Source organism: Fulmarus glacialis, unplaced genomic scaffold (genome assembly GCF_000690835.1).
Source record: "Fulmarus glacialis isolate BGI_N327 unplaced genomic scaffold, ASM69083v1 scaffold45773, whole genome shotgun sequence".
NCBI classification, from domain to species: Eukaryota; Metazoa; Chordata; class Aves; order Procellariiformes; family Procellariidae; genus Fulmarus; species Fulmarus glacialis.
In genome coordinates this window covers 1-18,884 of record NW_009204483.1, presented here as the reverse complement: position 1 = coordinate 18,884, position 18,884 = coordinate 1, and the positions used below count along the sequence as shown (strand labels likewise).

Genomic DNA, 18,884 nt, shown 5'->3' with positions numbered 1-18,884 from the left:
TCCGGGCCCGGCAAGGCCCCAGCGCGGTGGGAGCCTGGGGCGAGCCCCGGGGCAAACGCCACCGGTCGCTCGGCAGCTCCTGGGTCCCGAAAGAGGAAGCGACGCCGGTAAAGCAAGGGCGAGACGGGGCGGCCTCTGGCCGTGCCCAGTCTGGAGCGAGGCGGTTGCTCCAGTTTAAAATGACAGCTTTAATATGCGGTAGGAGCTGCTCGATGTGTGCGCGCCTGTCTGCCTGGAGTGGAGTTGCTTTGTTTAGTTCAGCTTCCCCTTTCTCTGCGTACCTACTCAAGCACAGGTGACAGCAATAGGTCCTGGCTTGTTTTCCGAATGATTTTGCTCTCTACCCTCCTCTAGTGCAGCTATTACTTATAATGGATTTTACATTGAAGCTCTAGGACAAGAATAGAGACTATTTCTGGAGTGTGTGTAGGATCATTTTGATGGTAACAGTGATGTGATTTTAGTATTTGTTGCATGCGTATTCACTTAAGATTGCTGAGCCTTAAATAAACGTTGTGTTTAAACGCTGAAGCTATTCTTACTGCATCCCACATCTCCATTCCTGTGCATCTTTACTTTGTTTTTCTCTTTGTGCTTCTGCGTTGCATGTGATTTCTTTTCTTTCTGTGGCTCTGTGCCACAGCGTTGCTCTTTGTCCTTTCCACGTACATGCTTTTCAAACAATTATCTTACAGACCTGCTTTTTATGATCATTTCCAATCTGATGTTTTTGCTTCTAGGCTTTATTTTATGTGGCGGATTCAAAGTTTCTTGCTAACTATGCTCAGCCTTCTTTGCGCTTAGTTATCTCGCTGTAAAGAAGCCAGAACTGACACACATGCAGGTGTAGCTGGTATCTGTTCTTGCCTAACTTGGTTCTACAAATACAGCTCTTGGGTAGAACAACTAAGTATCATTTACTAGCAAGTGAAAATGAATTGGTGTAGTTTTTTTAGCCTTTTTTTGCTTTTAATTACAGCTTCAAAATTTATGAAGCACTTTCTATAGGTACAGTGTTGCATAAGAATTATTTGTAAACGCAGACCTGACTGTTGGGACATATAATTACAAAGTTAAGGACAGACTCATTGACTGTGCGGTCTTGACACTTTGAAATATAACCCTGGACATTGAATAAGAACCATGTTGAAATATCTCTTAAAAAATACTTCAAACCTCTTTCACTACTAACGTTGAAAGAATATTACAATCTCCCAGATCACGACAAACTGCTAAAATTCCTGGTTAAGAATGAGGCACAAGTGCGATTTCCAGACACATTTCAAGGCGCAGCCTGCGTTGTTGCTATTCTGACTGGCAGCTTCTAAATGTAACTATGGTAAATTTGGTATGCTGGTACTACTAGAAAAGGCAAACTTGAAGGCATTCATTAGGAGAGATTTTGTAAGTCTTTATGGGAACAGTTCAAGAGGTTTATGCTTAAATGCTACGTTAATACGCCAGAATACATCCTGTTACTAGAGCTGTACCCTGTGAATAACATAAAATTGTATTCCTTATTGCTTGTTTTGAAACTTCACATGGCTTTTTGTTTTTGTTGTTGTGTTTTGGTTGTTGTGTTTTGTTTTTTTCTTTTAAAGCCAGTTTCAGTGAAATATTTTCTTTTTCATTTATTGATTTAAACTGTTGTCTTGTATACATGTCTGAGTGCTGTTGAACAGTTGTTTTTCTCAGTATAATACGTATCTTTTGAATGAGCTTTTTTGTGTAAATTACTACATTATCACAGTTTTGAAGTGTATAGGATTGTGCAATAACATTTCATGTTTAAAAAAAACTTGGCTGAAACATAAAATGGTGCATATGTACACCTGAACTCTGTTGGGAACAAAACCGGCAGTGCTGATTCCTTGTCCTCTATGCAGTTCCTTAGAGGGATTCAAAGGCAGATGTAATTTTGTGTTCAGAGACTGTGATAGCACCTTGAGTATGTAGAATCTAGACATGCTTATTAACATAAAATGCCCTTTTTATTTTTCCTGTGTCAACTTGACATGCAGTGCTGGTGCAAGTGATTTGCGGGGGGCACAAACTAATGATGAGTTAAACCCCTCAACATTTGTACTGACTGCTTGGTGTTTTGTTTAACAAAAACCAGGGAAAATTGCCACTGTACAATACAATTTAAACAAACAAACAAACAAAAACCACACAAAAAAAACCCCCAACACTCCCCCTCCCCAAACTTACTGTATAGGGTTATTGAAAGATGAAATTGTCAGCTTTTTCTTTAGTAAATACAGGGCGTTTATCAACAGTTTTGATTTAAAAATGAGAAAAATCTGTCAGACCTTGTTTATTAAATATTTCTTTTTAGCTATTCAGATAAATACAGATGGAATATTACTCCATACACACTAATAGCAATATTGTGCATTATGACATTTAGAACAGTATGTCTTGTGAGAATTAACCTTTCAGGCCGTGGCTTGGGTGTAGGCTGGAATTGTACACATCTAACCAAAATTTAGAATAGCGTCTAGAATTAGGCATTAGAGCCATGGCAGAGCAGAAAGAAGGATGTTCAGGTCTGGAGGAGTTTGCCTATAAAGAGAAGTGCTGCATTCTTTCCAAAGTAAGTAAAATAGTGGTTGTCCATATGAACAGAAAACTTCCTAGCTGATCTTCACTCATGAAAGACAAGGATACAGATTGCTAGCAGTTTGCTGGAACATTTATAGCACAGACTGAAATAAGGTAAAACACAGCCGGTGGACATGTGTTAAAATATCAAAATTACTTTCATGGTACTCTGCAAGTTAGAGTGAATAGAATATTTATTAGAAAATAATTTTTCTTAATCTTTGAGAAGTCCTCACTTCTAGCCTGTGAACAGTCTTGGGAGTTGATGGGGGAAAAGAATAGCTAATTAAATGATAAATAGAATAATGCAATTCTTCCCCCCCCCGCTGTTATTTCATTTAACTCAATGTGGTAACGCATCACATCTCTCCATGTGGGAGATGAGCATATCAGATTCTTACTTTTTAAAGTGAAGTAGTAAAGCTATCATTTGCCTGTCATCTTCACAGTGTACAAAGTGCGGATGACAGTACTAATGAAGAAGATTTTGCACATAGTAATATATTATCAAAGAAACAGAGGAAGCACGCATTTGCAGATAACATGTTGAAGTTGATCTTGATGTTAACCCATGCACAGCTTCTTAAGCTGTGAATATTAGGTACAAGAACTGGTAGAATTAGTACTCATGGATCTGTGAAATATTCTTTGCCAGGTGTGTTTTTGTAATTTGTGTAGATGTGTTTTTAAGTGTTGTTCATATATATTAAATTACTTTTTTTTTCCCCAAAATAATTTTCTTTGGAGGACATAGAAACCAAATTTAAGTATTGCAATTTAATGCCTTTCCACCTGAAATACAACATGCATGCAGTTGTTGCATTCATTTCCACGTGCCTATTTAATACTTGGGTAATATATTGTAGCAACTAACCGTGTTTTGTGTGCTATAATTCAAGGGCTAGCTGTTGCTCTCTAGTCTGTTTGTCATACATAGTGTGCACAGAAACCTGTAATGTAACTAAGAGCATCTAGCTCTCTTCAGCTGGTGTTTGATGTTGGCTTCTGTTGAAGTTAGATCATCCCAGAGTTCATGCAGTTCTGCTGAGTGCTAGGTCTCTTTGTCTAAATGTCCTGGGAATATTTGATTTTTATTCAGGGTGAACTGATTTGGTGATTTTAATTTTTCCAGCATTGATTGTTATGTATACAATCGGACAAGAGGATATGTGATGGGTGTGCAACTGTGCTTGTGTATTTTTTCCACCCCCATCTCTGTCTCAGGAGGGGGATATTCACCTGTGCAGCCTGTAGTTCTATAATAAGTGGGCTCTGGGATTTTTTTTTAATACTAAAAATATTAGAAAACAAGGCAAGTCAGTCTCTTTGTAACCTGTACTTTCTTTCATCCAAATTCGCAAAGTTACTTGAAGAAAACAGACTATTAGTTGTGCCCCAGTGTATATTTGAAATACTATTTAAAGTGCTACCAAAAAGTACTGGCTAAGAAACTGCCTGATACAATGCAAGGAAAATTCTTACTCTGCAAACTTGTAAATACTTTGAGAAGTCTTAAGTAAGGCTAGCTTTCTGCTTATTGTTAAGTATATGCATACATTCTTAAAGGATTAAGATTCTAATCTGTTTATCAAAAAGGGTGATATCTAGAAAATCAGAAATTTGCGTGTTAAGCTTTCAGAAGACCAAACTTGAGAAGCTTTATATCAAGGAGTTAGTTGTGGATATATGCAAATTAAAGAAGCAGGCAGAGCTCAGCAGCTGACATTCTTTTTCCATGGGTATTTGGAATTGACTACATAGTAAGTAACGTGGACTAATTGAGAATTGTACTGATAACACTTTAACACATGTATAAATAGACGTGTTGTTCACAAGGGATGCATCTTCATACTTGAATATCTGTCCTGAATAAACAATCACATTCTATGTTTTGCTCTGACTATAAACCTCCCGACTGTGTGTTTAACTCCTCAGGTGTATGAAGCAAAGCCTTTTTTAAGGCATGTGTCAGAACTAGTAGGGAATAGTTAAGAGAATACAGTAAGGGAGAAGTTTCGCCTACGGGACCTATGTGTCACTGCCATTGCTATTTTTCCAGTGAACCTGGTGTTTTGCCACTGCTCTGCTACGTGATATTGAAATTCCTGAAATCATCAGATGTGGTTCTCTCATTGTTGACAGCATGGAACCATTGAAACAGTCTGCCGAAGCTATCGGAGAGATTGTAAAGTAATCATTTCTGAAAGCGTACCTTATCTATGATGCTTATTAACTTTTGTTGTCTTACTATGGCAACTTAAAGTGTCATCACTGTTTGACTGCCTTGTGAATTTATGTATTTTGCTACTTTCTACACTATTACTAACATTTTTGTATGTTTTAATTCAGTCTTGTGCACATGTCCCTGGTAGTAGAACTTTATAGTTAAGTAAACCTGAGTTTGACTAAAAGGGAAAAGGGAGAGATTTCAGGGAAAGATGGGGTTAAAAGCTGACTATTCTATACCTTTGAAATAAGTTTTCTGATCCTTGGCCATCTAATATTTTACTTAAAAGAACTCGGCCATCTAATTTAGGTGTAGTGTTTGCATTGAATGCAGAGAGAGAGAGAGAGAGAGCACGCGGGTGTGTAAATTTGCCATGTATCTCTTAAGTGGTAAACTAACAACTAAATTTGCATTTTTATGATACATTTTGCAACATTGCCACTTCACGAAAACAAAAAAAAAATGCCCTGAACTGATTTTTTTTCTCATATGTAAATTGAATGGAATTCAATTAAGCAGTTTTAAAAATAAAGGAATAAATAACATTTTGCAAACATTTATTTTCAGTAATTGGCAAGTTGTCTTATAATATAGCTTTACATATGTGTGGATTTTGCCTGATAGTAGCCTCCAGTCTACATCTATTTAATAGATAAGCAATGAAAAATATTGTATAATTCATTTTAATAAACACATTGCATATCGTTATTGTTTTTTTAGGGAAAAAGATCTTGCAGACGCTCTAGAAGAAGGAGGCTGTGATCTTGAAACTGTGAGAAACATCATTCAAGGAAGGCAGTTGCCTGCTGATCTGAGGGCCAAAGTCTGGAAGGTAAATATGAGCTTAAATCAAGAAGCAGGAAATACTTAAAGTTCTGTTTGATTTGATGTAAATGATTTAATTACCAGGCATCTCTACAGAAGAGGTGTAATACTGGAATTTTAATATGCATGTATGTTGATTCAGTTTTAGAATATTCCTCTTTATTGAGTTAAATTACTGAGTTGAGTAATTGGGTAACTACAAAAGGACACTGAAATGTTTAGAGGGTTTTTTATTTTTGTTTTCAGATTGCACTTAATGTTGTAGGAAAGGGGGACAGCCTGGCATCCTGGGATGGCTCTTTAGACCTACCTGAACAGAGTATAATTCATAAGGACTGCCAAGAGCTAATTGGTAAGTTCCATTACATTTAGATCACCTGTGTGAAAACTTCTGTATTCTCAGTTGTCTTAGGGCTTTTTTATTTGAATTAAATAACCTGAATGATGTTTACATTTTGGAGGAAGATGAGAGTGCAGAGAAAATCAGAAAGAAATCATAGGAAAGCAGTAGTATCTTATCTGTACTCTGACTCTGGGATGGGTGACGTCATGGAAATTTAAAGTATTAGCTTGTAAATGATAGTTTGCATGGTCAGAAAGCTTCAGGATTTGAAAAAAATTTTTATTTTTTTTCAAGCTCCATCTTTTAAACCAGACACTTTTTCTATAGTGTCCTTCAAGTTTTTAATTGTCTAATGACTAGTTCTTAATCTGGAAAGCTGATAGAGCACCAAAATGCATATAACCTCTAAGGGAAGAAATATATTAAACATTTTGGACTTTAAAGACTATTTTTAAGAAAGATATTTTTTAATATTGTTTTCAGCAAAAATGAAAGGTTGTGTTTGTGAAAGCAAGATGCTGCCAGGACATTGGAAATAATACTCCAGTATGTCTGTAAGGAGCTGCCACAGGATCTGGTTGGCAGCCTCATCACAAAAATGGCCAAATCCCTGACATCATGCAACAGCATTAGTATCAGTGATCAGGTCATAGAGTCAATGCTGGCTCATCAATTAGGATACTTTTTATGGCATCAGTAAGAGAATCTTCTATTTTATTAGCTGTCACACTTTAATTTATTCTTGCACAATTGAAAGTTGAGGCAGAGAATGGAGTTATTGGAGGCATGCATACCTACCACTTTTAAAGTGCAGTTCTACATTTTCTAGCTCTAGAATCTAGTAGGGCTTATTTTCCTTCTCTCTCTGTCCTGTAAAAGAAAGGGGGGAAAAAAAAATTCCGCTGTCTTATTTAATCACAGTGTCTTTTCAGGAAGGTGGTAAAACATCCTAATTAGTATTCATAACATACAAAATTAAGCACTTGAATGTCTGTTAGTTTTCCTTTTGTCTTTATTGGGAAATATTTTGTAATATGTAACAATATTAAACTGATTAAAATAATAAATGTAAAGTTAGTTCAGATTGAAGGTTATATAGAGATTTAAATTTTGGGTTGGATTACATCTCTCAGTTTCAATGTTTTAGCAAAGCAAGTAGTCTCCAAATTTAAAGTAGATCTTCAGATGGCATTTGAGTTTTATGTACTATTTTATTTTCCCGAGAGGTAGAGGAAAGGAAATACCAAATATTGACTGGCTTTGATGTGAAAGTATTAAAGGCTTCTGTAGTAAAAACTTTCATTAACGGTAATGAGACTCATGGCTTCTTGTAATTGAGGGGGAAAAACGTTCACTAGAAATTTAATGCCACTGCATTAATGTAGTGTGTAGGCATCTCTTCCCCCCCATCCCAGATGTAACATGGTTATTCCTTCTTTTACTGTAAGTCAGTTAGTTATAGTAAAATTGACATAATGTAAGTGGATTAAAACAAATTTATTTCTGAAATATATCATTCATAAGTGTATTTAAGATTAGATTAGATTTTTCATTAAAAAATCTAAAGAGGTGTTTAATATTAAAGTGAAAATTATATGAACTTACACAAAAGTCTGGTTTCACTACAGTCTGTATAATAAATATCAGTATATTTAACTGTAAGTAAGCTAAGTAGTTATTTCATCATATGGAGGAAGGCACAATTTGGGGTATGGTGTTGACATATTTCAGTATGTCTTAGATTCATTGCCTCAAGTGAGGTGGATGCCAGTACTTCTTCTGAAGTGTTGTCAGCCGTTTAAATAAGAGTCTATGCAGAAAGATGCTTTGGAACTAATGAAAACCTAAGCTTGTGTATGTATCCAATTCAACAATGACGGTATTTAAGAAGTGTTTGGCTTGCTACCTTAATTAGAGAACTGGTTTTGTACCAAATTTTTGTGCCAATTTTCATCCAAATGCGACAATATAAATTATGGATTCAGAATTAGTCTGTCATTAAATAGGGGACATCTTTGCTTTTCAGTACCTGACAACAATGTACTACATTATATGAAAGATTATATGTTCATGGTTAGTGTATCTTCTGATTAGCAACAGTAACAAATTGAATCTAAAAGCCAGGTGTAGTTGTAAGTAATAAATAATTTCTCTTTTTATAGTTACCCTAACAACCCCAAATTTAAACTATTGTTAGGAAAATTGCTTTGAAGTAGAGGTCAAAAATGTGATTTATACATTAATACTAAAATTTAAGTCTGTAAGCCTAGCTGATTTCAAATTACTGATTTTCATAAATTCGCATGTCAGTGGGCTTTTGAGGAATTGGGGGTATGCATTGTGGGTTGATCTGTGTTGAAATTCAAATGAATTTGTTGTAGAGTTGAGCATAAGTTATGTGCTGAGCACATCAAATAGGAATAGAAGAGGGGCATTCTGTGCATTAAAAGAATCTACCTCTTTCATATAGATCCTGGAAAAAACAATCTTCTTTCACCTGTTTTTGTGATATTTAAATGCCTTATCCTCAGGTTATAAAATCACTTGTATGTTGATGCCTTTCTGTAAGCATTTAATCCAAGCTGCTAATTTTTTGTTTGTCTGTTTTTGTGGCTTTTTTTTTTCCAAGCAGTCCCTATTGGTGCAATTGTGCTATGAAATAATCTCATTCAATTTCTTTGAAAGGCCATTAATACGGTTTATATTGCTGTGCCTTTTTCAGACCAGTTATCAGTGCCAGAAGAGGAGAAGTCGGTATTACTTCTGGATATTGAGTCTGTTATTACTTTTTATTGTAAATCACGCAATGTTAAATACAGTTCTTGCCTTGGCTGGATACATCTACTCAAACCTCTGGTGCACCTTCGTTTGCCACGCAGTGATTTGTACAACTGCTTCTATGCTATCATGAATAAATTCATCCCAAGGTAAAACACTTTCTTTTGCCTGTGTGCTATTTTTATTGGCATTAAAAGTATTTTCTGAAAGGATGTGCATGTTGGTTTCGACTAGAGTAGCATTGTTTGTAGCAAAGTTGTCAGATTCCTTCATATGACGATAAGTTGAACCATCTTTCAGTACCTGTTGGTTTGAAGTCCAGGAGATGATTGAGTTGGTTTAAGATGTAAAGAGTTAGCATGTGACTGATGTAGACTCGATGTGCCTTTTAAAGAACAACTGCCATTTCATGCAGTCACAAAAATATTTGTTTAGGAACTATCTAATTCACATATGTTATGTGAAAGCATTTTTTCTTTCCTTTCCGAGCATTTTTGATATTTAAAATGCTTTTTTCCCTGTCACTTTAAAGTACTTCATAAGCACTAATTAAATCTCCAAATCTCTTTAGAAGAAGTAGTTGATACTTTACCTGTATTCTACTGAGTTGAGATTGCAATGATTTTTTTTTTTAAATAAAAAATATGAAATTGGAGCTTTTCATAATGTTATATAGGTGCTTTCACTAAAATAATTTTTTATTTATGTTGGAGTAGCACCATGACATTCCAGCGAGGCTACAGGGTCTTCTGATTAAGACCTTGGAAATATTATGTGGATAGTCTGTAATTAAAGATCTTAGCCTGATTCCCTGGAGGGGAGATTCTGGCCCAGCTACTGGATGTGTGCCCATAAGATGAAAAGTATACGTTTGGTGGTGTGGCAGGAAACATTTATTGGTCCTGTCACTTGACTCAGCTTGTGTCCATTTCCGATTTAAATACTGTTGGGCTCTGTGAACTGTTCAGGGATAGTGGCATTATGGTCACATAACTCATGTACTTTCAGCCATAGAAGGCTTTCAGAGTGTCTAGTATTTGAGTTTCTCTGTAAGAACCTAGGAGGTGTTTCAACAAGATGTAGACTGTTTTCTCTTTTTCTCTTTTTTTTCAATGGGAGAATGAAAAGCGTGGAAGCGGAATTTATAGTAGACTTGCAAATCTCCACTTAGGTCAATTTGGTCTCGATTTGATGTTTGACTGCTGGACCATCATTACTATGATAAAAGTTTCATTTTTAACTTTTTGCTGTTTTTGTTTTTTAAATCATACACTTTTTATTCACATTTTCTCATGTTTTGTAACTATCATGAATAAACTCCCAATAAATATTTCTAACAAAATATTGACAACAGGTGGGCAAAATGTACAGCATAATCTGTTAGACCATATTATATCTTGGATTTTTTTTGAAAGAGCATCTCTAGCAAGCCAAAGGAAGAATGAGGGAGAAAAAAAAAACTGTAATAGGCTATTTTAGGTGAGGGAGGTTTTGCTATTTTTTCCTTGGAAACACTGTTACTCTCAAGGCTTTTGGTATAAAGTATCCTGTAGATACCTATCTTTCTATTCCTCCTGCCTTTCCTCTAGAATAGTGAGTTTTCTCCACTATACAAAATTAACAAACAGTCAATATGTAAGTGCTAGGTCATTAGTATTCTTTGTTTGGGCCGTAAGTAGAAGAAAACACCATCTCAGATATGCAATTGAGTAGACAACGGTTTGTTTGAGAGCTTGTAAGGTAGTAAATTAATTAAAAAGCTGCAAGTGGATAATGGAAGTGTGTCTCACCCCAGGGACCACATGAGGAAAGTGCATTACATCTGCTTACATTACATCAATGTTACCTCTAACAGAGGGTAGAAAATAGCTTTTTTTAATTCTATGTTTAGTTAACAATGTTGATACCATGGTAGCCTTGTTTTGATATTTAAATCTGTTTTAAATACTTCTGTATTGTATACTCTATCAAGTATTGGTAGTATTTCATTCTTTCTCCTGCCTTATTAATATAGGGTTTTCAGTGTTTGTGGGGTTTTTGTTGGTTTTGATTTTTTTTTTTTTTAAGCTCTTGAGGCAACTTGACTTCATGATCAGTCCCTGTAAATTAAAAGAACAATATAGGAAATTACATAATCACAACCAAAAAAGAATTGCTACTGTAAGTCTGACAACTGGAATATTATGGGGGGATTTATGATTATTTTCACTGCTACTTTTTAGGGATTGTTTTATGAAGGGAAGACCATTTCATCTATTTAGACTGCTGCTTCAGTATCATGAGCCTGAACTCTGCTCCTTTCTTGATACTAAGAAGATGACTCCAGACTCATATGCACTCAACTGGGTAATTAAGTGAAAGTAGGGAAACATAATGAAAAATAAATTTCTGTTAAAATTTAAGTACATGTTGCCAGTTTATGGAAGAGTAGTACAAGAGATTAGAACTGCATATATTGAAATAAATTGCATGTTTTAATATAGTGTGGGCTTTTTGTCTTCAGCTGTTTAATGTAAGGTATGAGATTTTGTTAATGTCACATTTTTATTGTACTGGATATTAATTGAGCCACTGATGCTAGGAACTACTTGGAATAAGTAAGAATCAGAGCAACTGACATACTCAAAAAGTAAGAAGCTGTGGTGTTAGTTTTTATAGTGGGCATCTGTATGGTTGTAGATATGGGTAAACATCAGCCTAACGGGTCTTTTAAAGTCAAATTACTAAAAAACATTTTAAAACCTCCATGCTAATAGATATATTTGACTGCCTCATATGGCACTATGCCTTTCAGAATTTAGGCTCATATATTTTACAGCTCTTCAAGAACTGGTCATTTCCTCCTCACCTTAACTCAAAACTGCCTCGAGTTTGGGGTAGTTATAAAGACGCTTGCCTCAATCATGTTTTTTTATAAAGTTTGTGTAGCAGGGCTACAACGTAAAGCAGCAAAATTCTCATGTTTCAATGCTACTTAGTATATGCGATACAAAATCGTGATACAGTGCTTGCAGAGGCAAAGTCTGTAAATTAATGAGGAAGACTTTATGACCCATGAACTCTTCTAGGCTCTTCTTTCATACCCATTGGCTTTGTAAAATTTTTTGTGACTCCGTGTACTTTCAATTAAAGAAATAAGACTGAAATGAATTATTAAACTGTGAGGTCTGTATTTGTTTGGGGGGGTTTTTTAAGATTTTTTTTTTTTTAGGCTGCTACCAACTTTAGTATTAAAATGTGTCCAGGAATAATTTCCATATTCTCAAAATCTGTCTTTTGCCAGTCATCAGCCTTCAAAAGAGGAATCATGTCTTTTTTTTTTACTACTGAATCTCCCTTTTTTTAAAATATAATTTTTCTTAGTAAATACAAACTTCTTTGAAGTTGTTTGTTAAAAGTTTAGTGATTCATTAGGAAAAAATCTTTCCTTTGAAAGGAGGTAGGGAAATGAACTAGTGTAGCTCCCAGTCCTCAATGTCATGCTTTCTGGTGTACAATCTTAGAAAAAAATCTTAAGCCCCATTTTATATTATGAGATTACACTAAAATTCTTTGGTTTATTTGTCAAAAAACTTAGTCTATATAGAGGTATTTCTAATGTGTAGAAATACATGAGCAACATTCAGACACTTGTCGTTGTCTCATTGTTCAGGGACATTTTAGCCTGTTTAGCCTGGAGAAGAGGAGGCTGAGGGGAGACCTCATCGCTCTCTACAACTACCTGAAAGGAGGTTGTAGCGAGGTGGGGGTTGGTCTCTTCTGCCAAGTAACAAGCGATAGGACGAGAGGAGATGGCCTCAAGTTGCGCCAAGGGAGGTTTAGACTGGACATTAGGAAAAACTTCTTTACTGAAAGAGTGGTCAGGCCTTGGAACAGGCTGCCCAGGGAAGTGGTAGAGTCACCATCCCTGGAAGTATTTAAAAGACGTGTAGATGAGGCGCTTAGGGACATGGTTTAGTGGGCATGGTGGTGTTGGGTTAACGGTTGGACTTAATGATCTTAGAGGTCTTTTCCAACCTTAATGATTCTATGATTCTATGACTCTATGATTTTGTCTTCAGTTGCATTTGACTCAGAGTTGGATAGATCTTCTTACCTTTTTTTATAAAAGTATACTAGGAAGTGTTGAAATATTCCGTGATAGTGTTTAAAAACAGATACTGAGCTTTTGAAAGCTGCAGCTCTGTTGCTGATGCATGCAAATTCTGTATCAAGTTCAGTAAGACCCCAGTGAAGCCAGCTGGTATGCATTTGAGTTAGGTGTGATTGCAAATATTATGCATGTATGAAAAGAAGTTCCTACCTTTTCTTTTATTTGCTTTGAACTTTGCATATCAGAGAGGATGTATGTTTAAATGGGAACATGGGAACAGGCAAACAGTTTGTTAAATGATAATGACAATTTTCTGTTACTTGCAAATGTTTAATAACTCAGCCATAAAGCATCATAATGTAGTGCTAAGTAAGTGATGTTGTCAAACTAGTGTGCAACCATGTTCAATTAGCTTCGTTCTACTATGAAAAATAAAAAGAATGTTGTTTACAGGATCTTTTCAAAGTCCTATTTGTTAAGCTAGTTGAGTAAATATATTCTCTTATTATTGTCTTGTTGGTATAATTGGTATTTAGCAGTGGCTGTAAGCTAAATAGTCTTCCAGCCTGATTGTGTTATCTCTGGTTGAATTTGCAAGGCTGACAATGTACAGCTGAGTTTGTCTTCACGCTAGGCGTATTTATTCACAGATAATCTGTAGCATTATTGCACTGTTTCCATAGAAATTGTTTTTGAGGGTAGAACCATCCTTCAATACATGGTGCAAATGCATGTTTTAACATAATTTTGTTGTTTTTATTTTCTTTTAGATATCTTGTATCTCTGTCAAAAATGTTATCCTTATGAGGTTGTTCCTGGTTGTTGCTTTTTCTCACACTATTTTCCAAATTTTTAGCTTGGAAGCCTCTTCTCATATTACTGTTCAGCTGAAGTCACTCAGGCAATATGGGATGGATATCTACAACAAGCAGATCCATTCTTTATTTATTTCTTAATGTTAATCATCCTTGTCAATGCAAAGTAAGTGTATAGTTAATTCTTTGGGACATTCCTTGCTGACGCAGTTTTAATCCACTTTCATTTCATTTTGGTTTTACTGACTTAATCTATGCCTGTGACTTTACTGTTTTCAGAGACGTTATCTTAGCACAAGAATCAGATAAAGAAGAAATGATAAGTAAGTACTTCTCTTATATAGCTGCTAGTGAAATATTTACCATATAGTATAATCCCCATTGATTATTGTTTTCAATTACTAAATAACTGAATTATTTAATTATTTCCCTGTGATTTTCTCATTAATGAATCCCCTCACCCACTAATTCCTTTCTTACTATTCTTCTGCTGCATCACATTTGCCCTGTTCTTAACATTCTTTTCTTGTGTTTCCTCCCACACTCCCACACCTAGTTTTATACTTCAGTTTGGAGTACTTGAAACAATCACCATGTTTCCAAGCCCAAAGCAGCAGCTTTCAAACCCTTCTTTATATCTACTGCACTTGTTGCATTTTCCAGATTATTATCTTTGTATGCACTTGATTTGAGCCTAATTCATTGTTCTTGTCTTACCCTCTTCTGCTTTTATAGAAATTACACTAAATTTCTTGTGAGCCTCTTTCGCTTGCCGTTGTGGGGTTTTTTAACATGGAATAATACAATATAATTAACGATCTCCTAGCAGTTAAAAATGAGGGTGCTTGGAATTTTGTGTCTTTGCCACATACTGCAGAACTACACCCTTGTACCATCCTGGACATATAAACAGTACTACTGATGAAGTACTATGTTTTAGAGGATTCCTTTGGTCAGCCCTTTTTAGAAAAGGCAGCTGACTTAGTATGACAACTGAAAGCTAAAACTATGCAGAGGTAAGAGTGTGGTGAAAAATAATTTGCGTAGAAGGTTTGAACTTCTAGCAAATAGCATAGGTTTCCTATGGATAAGGAATATTTCCTGTATCTTCTCTTTCCGCCTCAAGAATGAATCAACATTCGTGTTTAATCAGTAAGCTCAATTGTGTTATGCCTTATTAAAAATAAGTTATTTTATGATGTGAAAAGATGTACAGTGCTTCTTTTCTCCGTCTGAAATAATGGTGCACTTACGTTGTTTGTATATCTCAGAGTTCTTAGAAACTTCACCAGCCAATCTCGATTTAGAGGACATAGAAGATCTCTTCTCTTTGGCACAATATTACTGTAGCAAAACTCCAGCTTCTTTCAGGAAGGTAATAACAAAATGATTTTGACATTCTCTTTTTGGTGACTGTTTAAGCTCCTACTGTGACAGTAACTTTGAATATTTCATTGTGATGTTTTTTTAAACAGTTTTTTCATGTTGTTACTCTGATGGTGTTTACTGTTAGGATCTTTGAAAGATAAGAGGGGTAAGTGAAAAATGTTAGAGAGAAGCTCTCAATATTCTCACTTCGTGACTGATGACCTTGTTTTGCAAACCAGGTTCTTGTAAGAACTGATGAAGCAAAAATGCTTCATCATTTTTGCATTGTAGATATAGGTAAACATCAGCCTAACGGGTCTTTTAAAGTCAAATTACTAAAAAACTGACACAATTGCGTTGTAGTAGACTGCACAGCAGTCCTAGCTGTACTTGCAACAGTGAACAGGAAAAAGTCACTTACTAGAGATAAAGCTGTCATCACCTGCACTGTTCTTGCAGTTCTTCCTTACTCAAGATATCTGACTTCAGTGAATTCATGAAATAAAAGTAATTGATAGTTATCGCCTTTGGCCTGTATATACTTTCTCTGATGTGTGTAGACAGGTATGAGATTTTTGGGGGTGAAAAAGAGAAAAAAAAAAAACAACCAAAAACCAGAGGTATTTCATCATGTTGGCATCGTCAGAGTGGTGAACAAGCATGTTTGTAATGGAAGTTCAGTCCTTGCCATGATTTTCAGAAAGAATTTCAGTTGATCAAAAATTTGATGACTGTATGGACAAGATACGCGTGTGTCAGGCTTAATGTTTGTGACATGGTGGATGTAGTTTTACTTTAAGCCTTCACATCTAAAGACAATGGCTTCAGTTAACTTTTTTTTTCCCCTCTTGCCTTATTAGGACAACCACAGTCTTTTTGGCAGCAGCTTGCTGGGCCTTAAGGATGATGACACAGACTTGAGCCAGGCCCTCTGTCTAGCAGTTTCTGTGTCTGAGATTCTTCAAGCAAATCAGCAACAAGGAGTCAGTATACTGAATTACTCTTCTTTTTTTCCCCCAATTTTATAGAAAAGGAAAAGAGTCACTTACTGCTTTGCGTATCACAAATATTTTAAAGTGCTAACAACACAGATGAATATTTGCTATTTCAGGAAAAAACATTCTTGTCTTGAAGTTGTCTCCCTTGTAAATGATCTGCTGACTGCAATGCATTTGTGCTGTAGCAACTAGAGCTACAACACAGGGGAGCTTAATACAGCTGATTTGAATCTGAGGAGTGGGAGCTTAAAGTAATATCTCACTAATTTGAATTCGTTTCCAAATGTAGTTATTGTAGAGGAAAATTTAAAACCCACTAGTCAGTACCTTTGAGAAGAATGCCATTATGAAATATCTCTTGTCAATGAAAGGTTTAAACAAACAAAAAAAATTGATTCAAGCTATTTCTGTAGTAATTCATTGCAGACATACTGAGATGCAGGGACTTCACTTAGAGTATTTAAGACCAATATATGGATAATAGTGTAGCTAGGTTACAGTATTTCTTATTGACTACTGGCTTTTTGTAGCAGTTTCCAGGCCCCATTTTCATCATGCATACTTTTTTTTTTTCCTAGTCCAAGTCAAGGTAAGCATCTGTTTATATCCTGTTTAAGTCGGTGGGATATAAAGCTATCCTTGTGTGCTGTGCTGAGTAGTAATGGATTGTTGGATTGGGACTTCGAAGTTGTCCCTTTTGATGTCTTGTTGATGTGTGCCCTCATACCCACTATATTTCTTCGCAGTAGAGGTGAAATAATTACATGGTTTGTATTGCACTTGGGTGATCCTTTCCAATGCGCAAGCTGATGTATTAATGGGAAATCACTATTAGAATACTGTTGGTGGTCTGGTAACTGTAGAAATTTAGATTAATCAAATGAAATAAGATTTTGGGATAGCTGTTAGCCCCTTTGAGGGATTCCTGTAGTATTGGAATTAGTATTAAAATATAATTGGATGATGTATTTTCCCATTAATAATTACACAATTTTAAAATTTTGTAACAGGCAAAATCTTTCTCTTTCAGGAAGGAGTAAGGTTCTTTGTAGTGGATTGTCGTCCTGCAGAGCAATACAATGCTGGGCATTTATCAACAGCATTTCATTTAGACTCGGATTTGGTTTGTATGCTTTTTGTTTCTTTACTGATTTTTGAATCCTAAGTTAAATAGAAGGAGAAAGAAACATCTGTTTTGAAAAATAAATTATCCTTAGATTAGACTCTAGTGTGTGGACTGGGGTGTCTAACTATCTGATGAGGTTTCAAAAGTTAGCTTCTCTAAAGGACATTGGTAGAACCATCATTTTACTGAGAAGTTTAGTCCTTAATGAAATTAGCATTTGGGATTCCAGACTCCCTGTTCTTTGGTTAGAACTGGAAACCCATACAGGCTAAAGACTACACATTGCTTGGAGGACAAAACTCTTTTGAAAGGTGTCATTAATTTTAACAAGTAGCTTTTTGTTTGTTTGTTTTTTCTGCAACCAGTCTTACTACAGCCTGCTTGTATGGAGCATATGTCTTGAAAAGGATTTGGTTGCTCCTTTAAAATTTTTGCAGTACAATATGAGAGAGGAGGTGCATTAATTTTGGGACTGAGATGTACTACGGACTAATTACTTCATTAAAGATTTTGCTGTAGTTTCCATTCGATTATGAATTCCATATTTTTCTCTGTCCTTTTTTCCCCAAATCACTTATGCTTCACCTGGCTTACAGTGTATTCTTCACTTCTAGATTTACCCTCTACTATTTCACTTCAGGCAGTCTACGGACACTGCATGGAATGATTTCTATGTATCAACCCCATAAAAGGCTTTTTTACCTCAGCTCAGTCCTGCATCTATTATCTTTACCTCTTTAATTAAAATGATGTATTATTCAGTATTATTTGCACGAGTATAATTATATAGGAGAGAAAAGGAGGCTGAGGGGAGACCTTATCGCTCTTTACAACTACCTGAAAGGAGGTTGTAGCGAGGTGGGTTTTGGTCTCTTCTCCCAAGTAGCAAGTGATAGGATGAGAGGAAATGGCCTCAAGTTGCACCAAGGGAGGTTTAGATTAGATATTAGGAAAAATTTCTTCACCGAAAGGGTTGTCAAGCACTGGAACAGGCTGCCCAGGGAAGTGGTTGAGTCACCATCCCTGGAGGTATTTAAAAGACGTAGACATGGCAGTTACGGAGGTGGCTTAGTGGTGGAGAGTTGGCAGTGTTAGGTTTACGGTTGGACTCAATGATCTTAAAGGTCTTTTCCAACCTAGATGATTCTATGATATAGTGTTCTGGGTTTTAACCTAGATCAAAAATTATTTAGGAAAAAACTTTCCCCATGGTATGTGGGTGTCCTTGTGCTAGCCTTAATTGAACATCATATTCAATAAAGTAGAAGTAAGCATTATAAATTATTAAATAGTTTAAAAACCTAGTAATATATGAAAAAGAAGTCCATGAAGACAATTCCTAAATTGGATGTGATTAGTTTGTGTGTATTTAAATTACATATTGGAATTAACTTCTGCAGTGTGTGTCAGTTCGTATGGCTAGGATCCTTCATGAACCATGCTGGATGAATGTCACCAGGTTCATCTCTGTTTTTAGAAGTTTAGTGTCAGGAGAACTGTAGGGAATAATCTTGGAGACAAAAAGCCATTAACGGAACTTCACTGCATTTTATATGCTTGTATGTACAAAGTACACACAATTTAATTTAAGGTGAGGCAATGGGGAAAGCGCTTTGGAATCCATCTCTTTTATAGGTGGTCTTAGATAGAGGAAGTAGTGAGATTTAGCACCTATATAATAAAGCACCAGCTTTATTATATATTTAT

General features: G+C 35.7%; 1 protein-coding gene across 1 annotated transcript; it reads left to right on the top strand.

Annotated features, from left to right (window-relative positions):
* Positions 1 to 4,747: 4,747 nt before the first annotated feature.
* Positions 4,748 to 17,174, top strand: LOC104070240 (TBC1 domain family member 23-like; the record flags this gene model as incomplete). The annotated part of the gene is given in 10 exon segments (XM_009575010.1): positions 4,748 to 4,802; positions 5,551 to 5,663; positions 5,903 to 6,008; positions 8,722 to 8,926; positions 11,000 to 11,123; positions 13,727 to 13,851; positions 13,965 to 14,008; positions 14,957 to 15,060; positions 15,914 to 16,036; positions 17,082 to 17,174. Coding segments are annotated over 10 exon segments (1,092 nt in total), but the record flags the coding sequence as incomplete, so codon positions are not given.
* Positions 17,175 to 18,884: the final 1,710 nt, after the last annotated feature.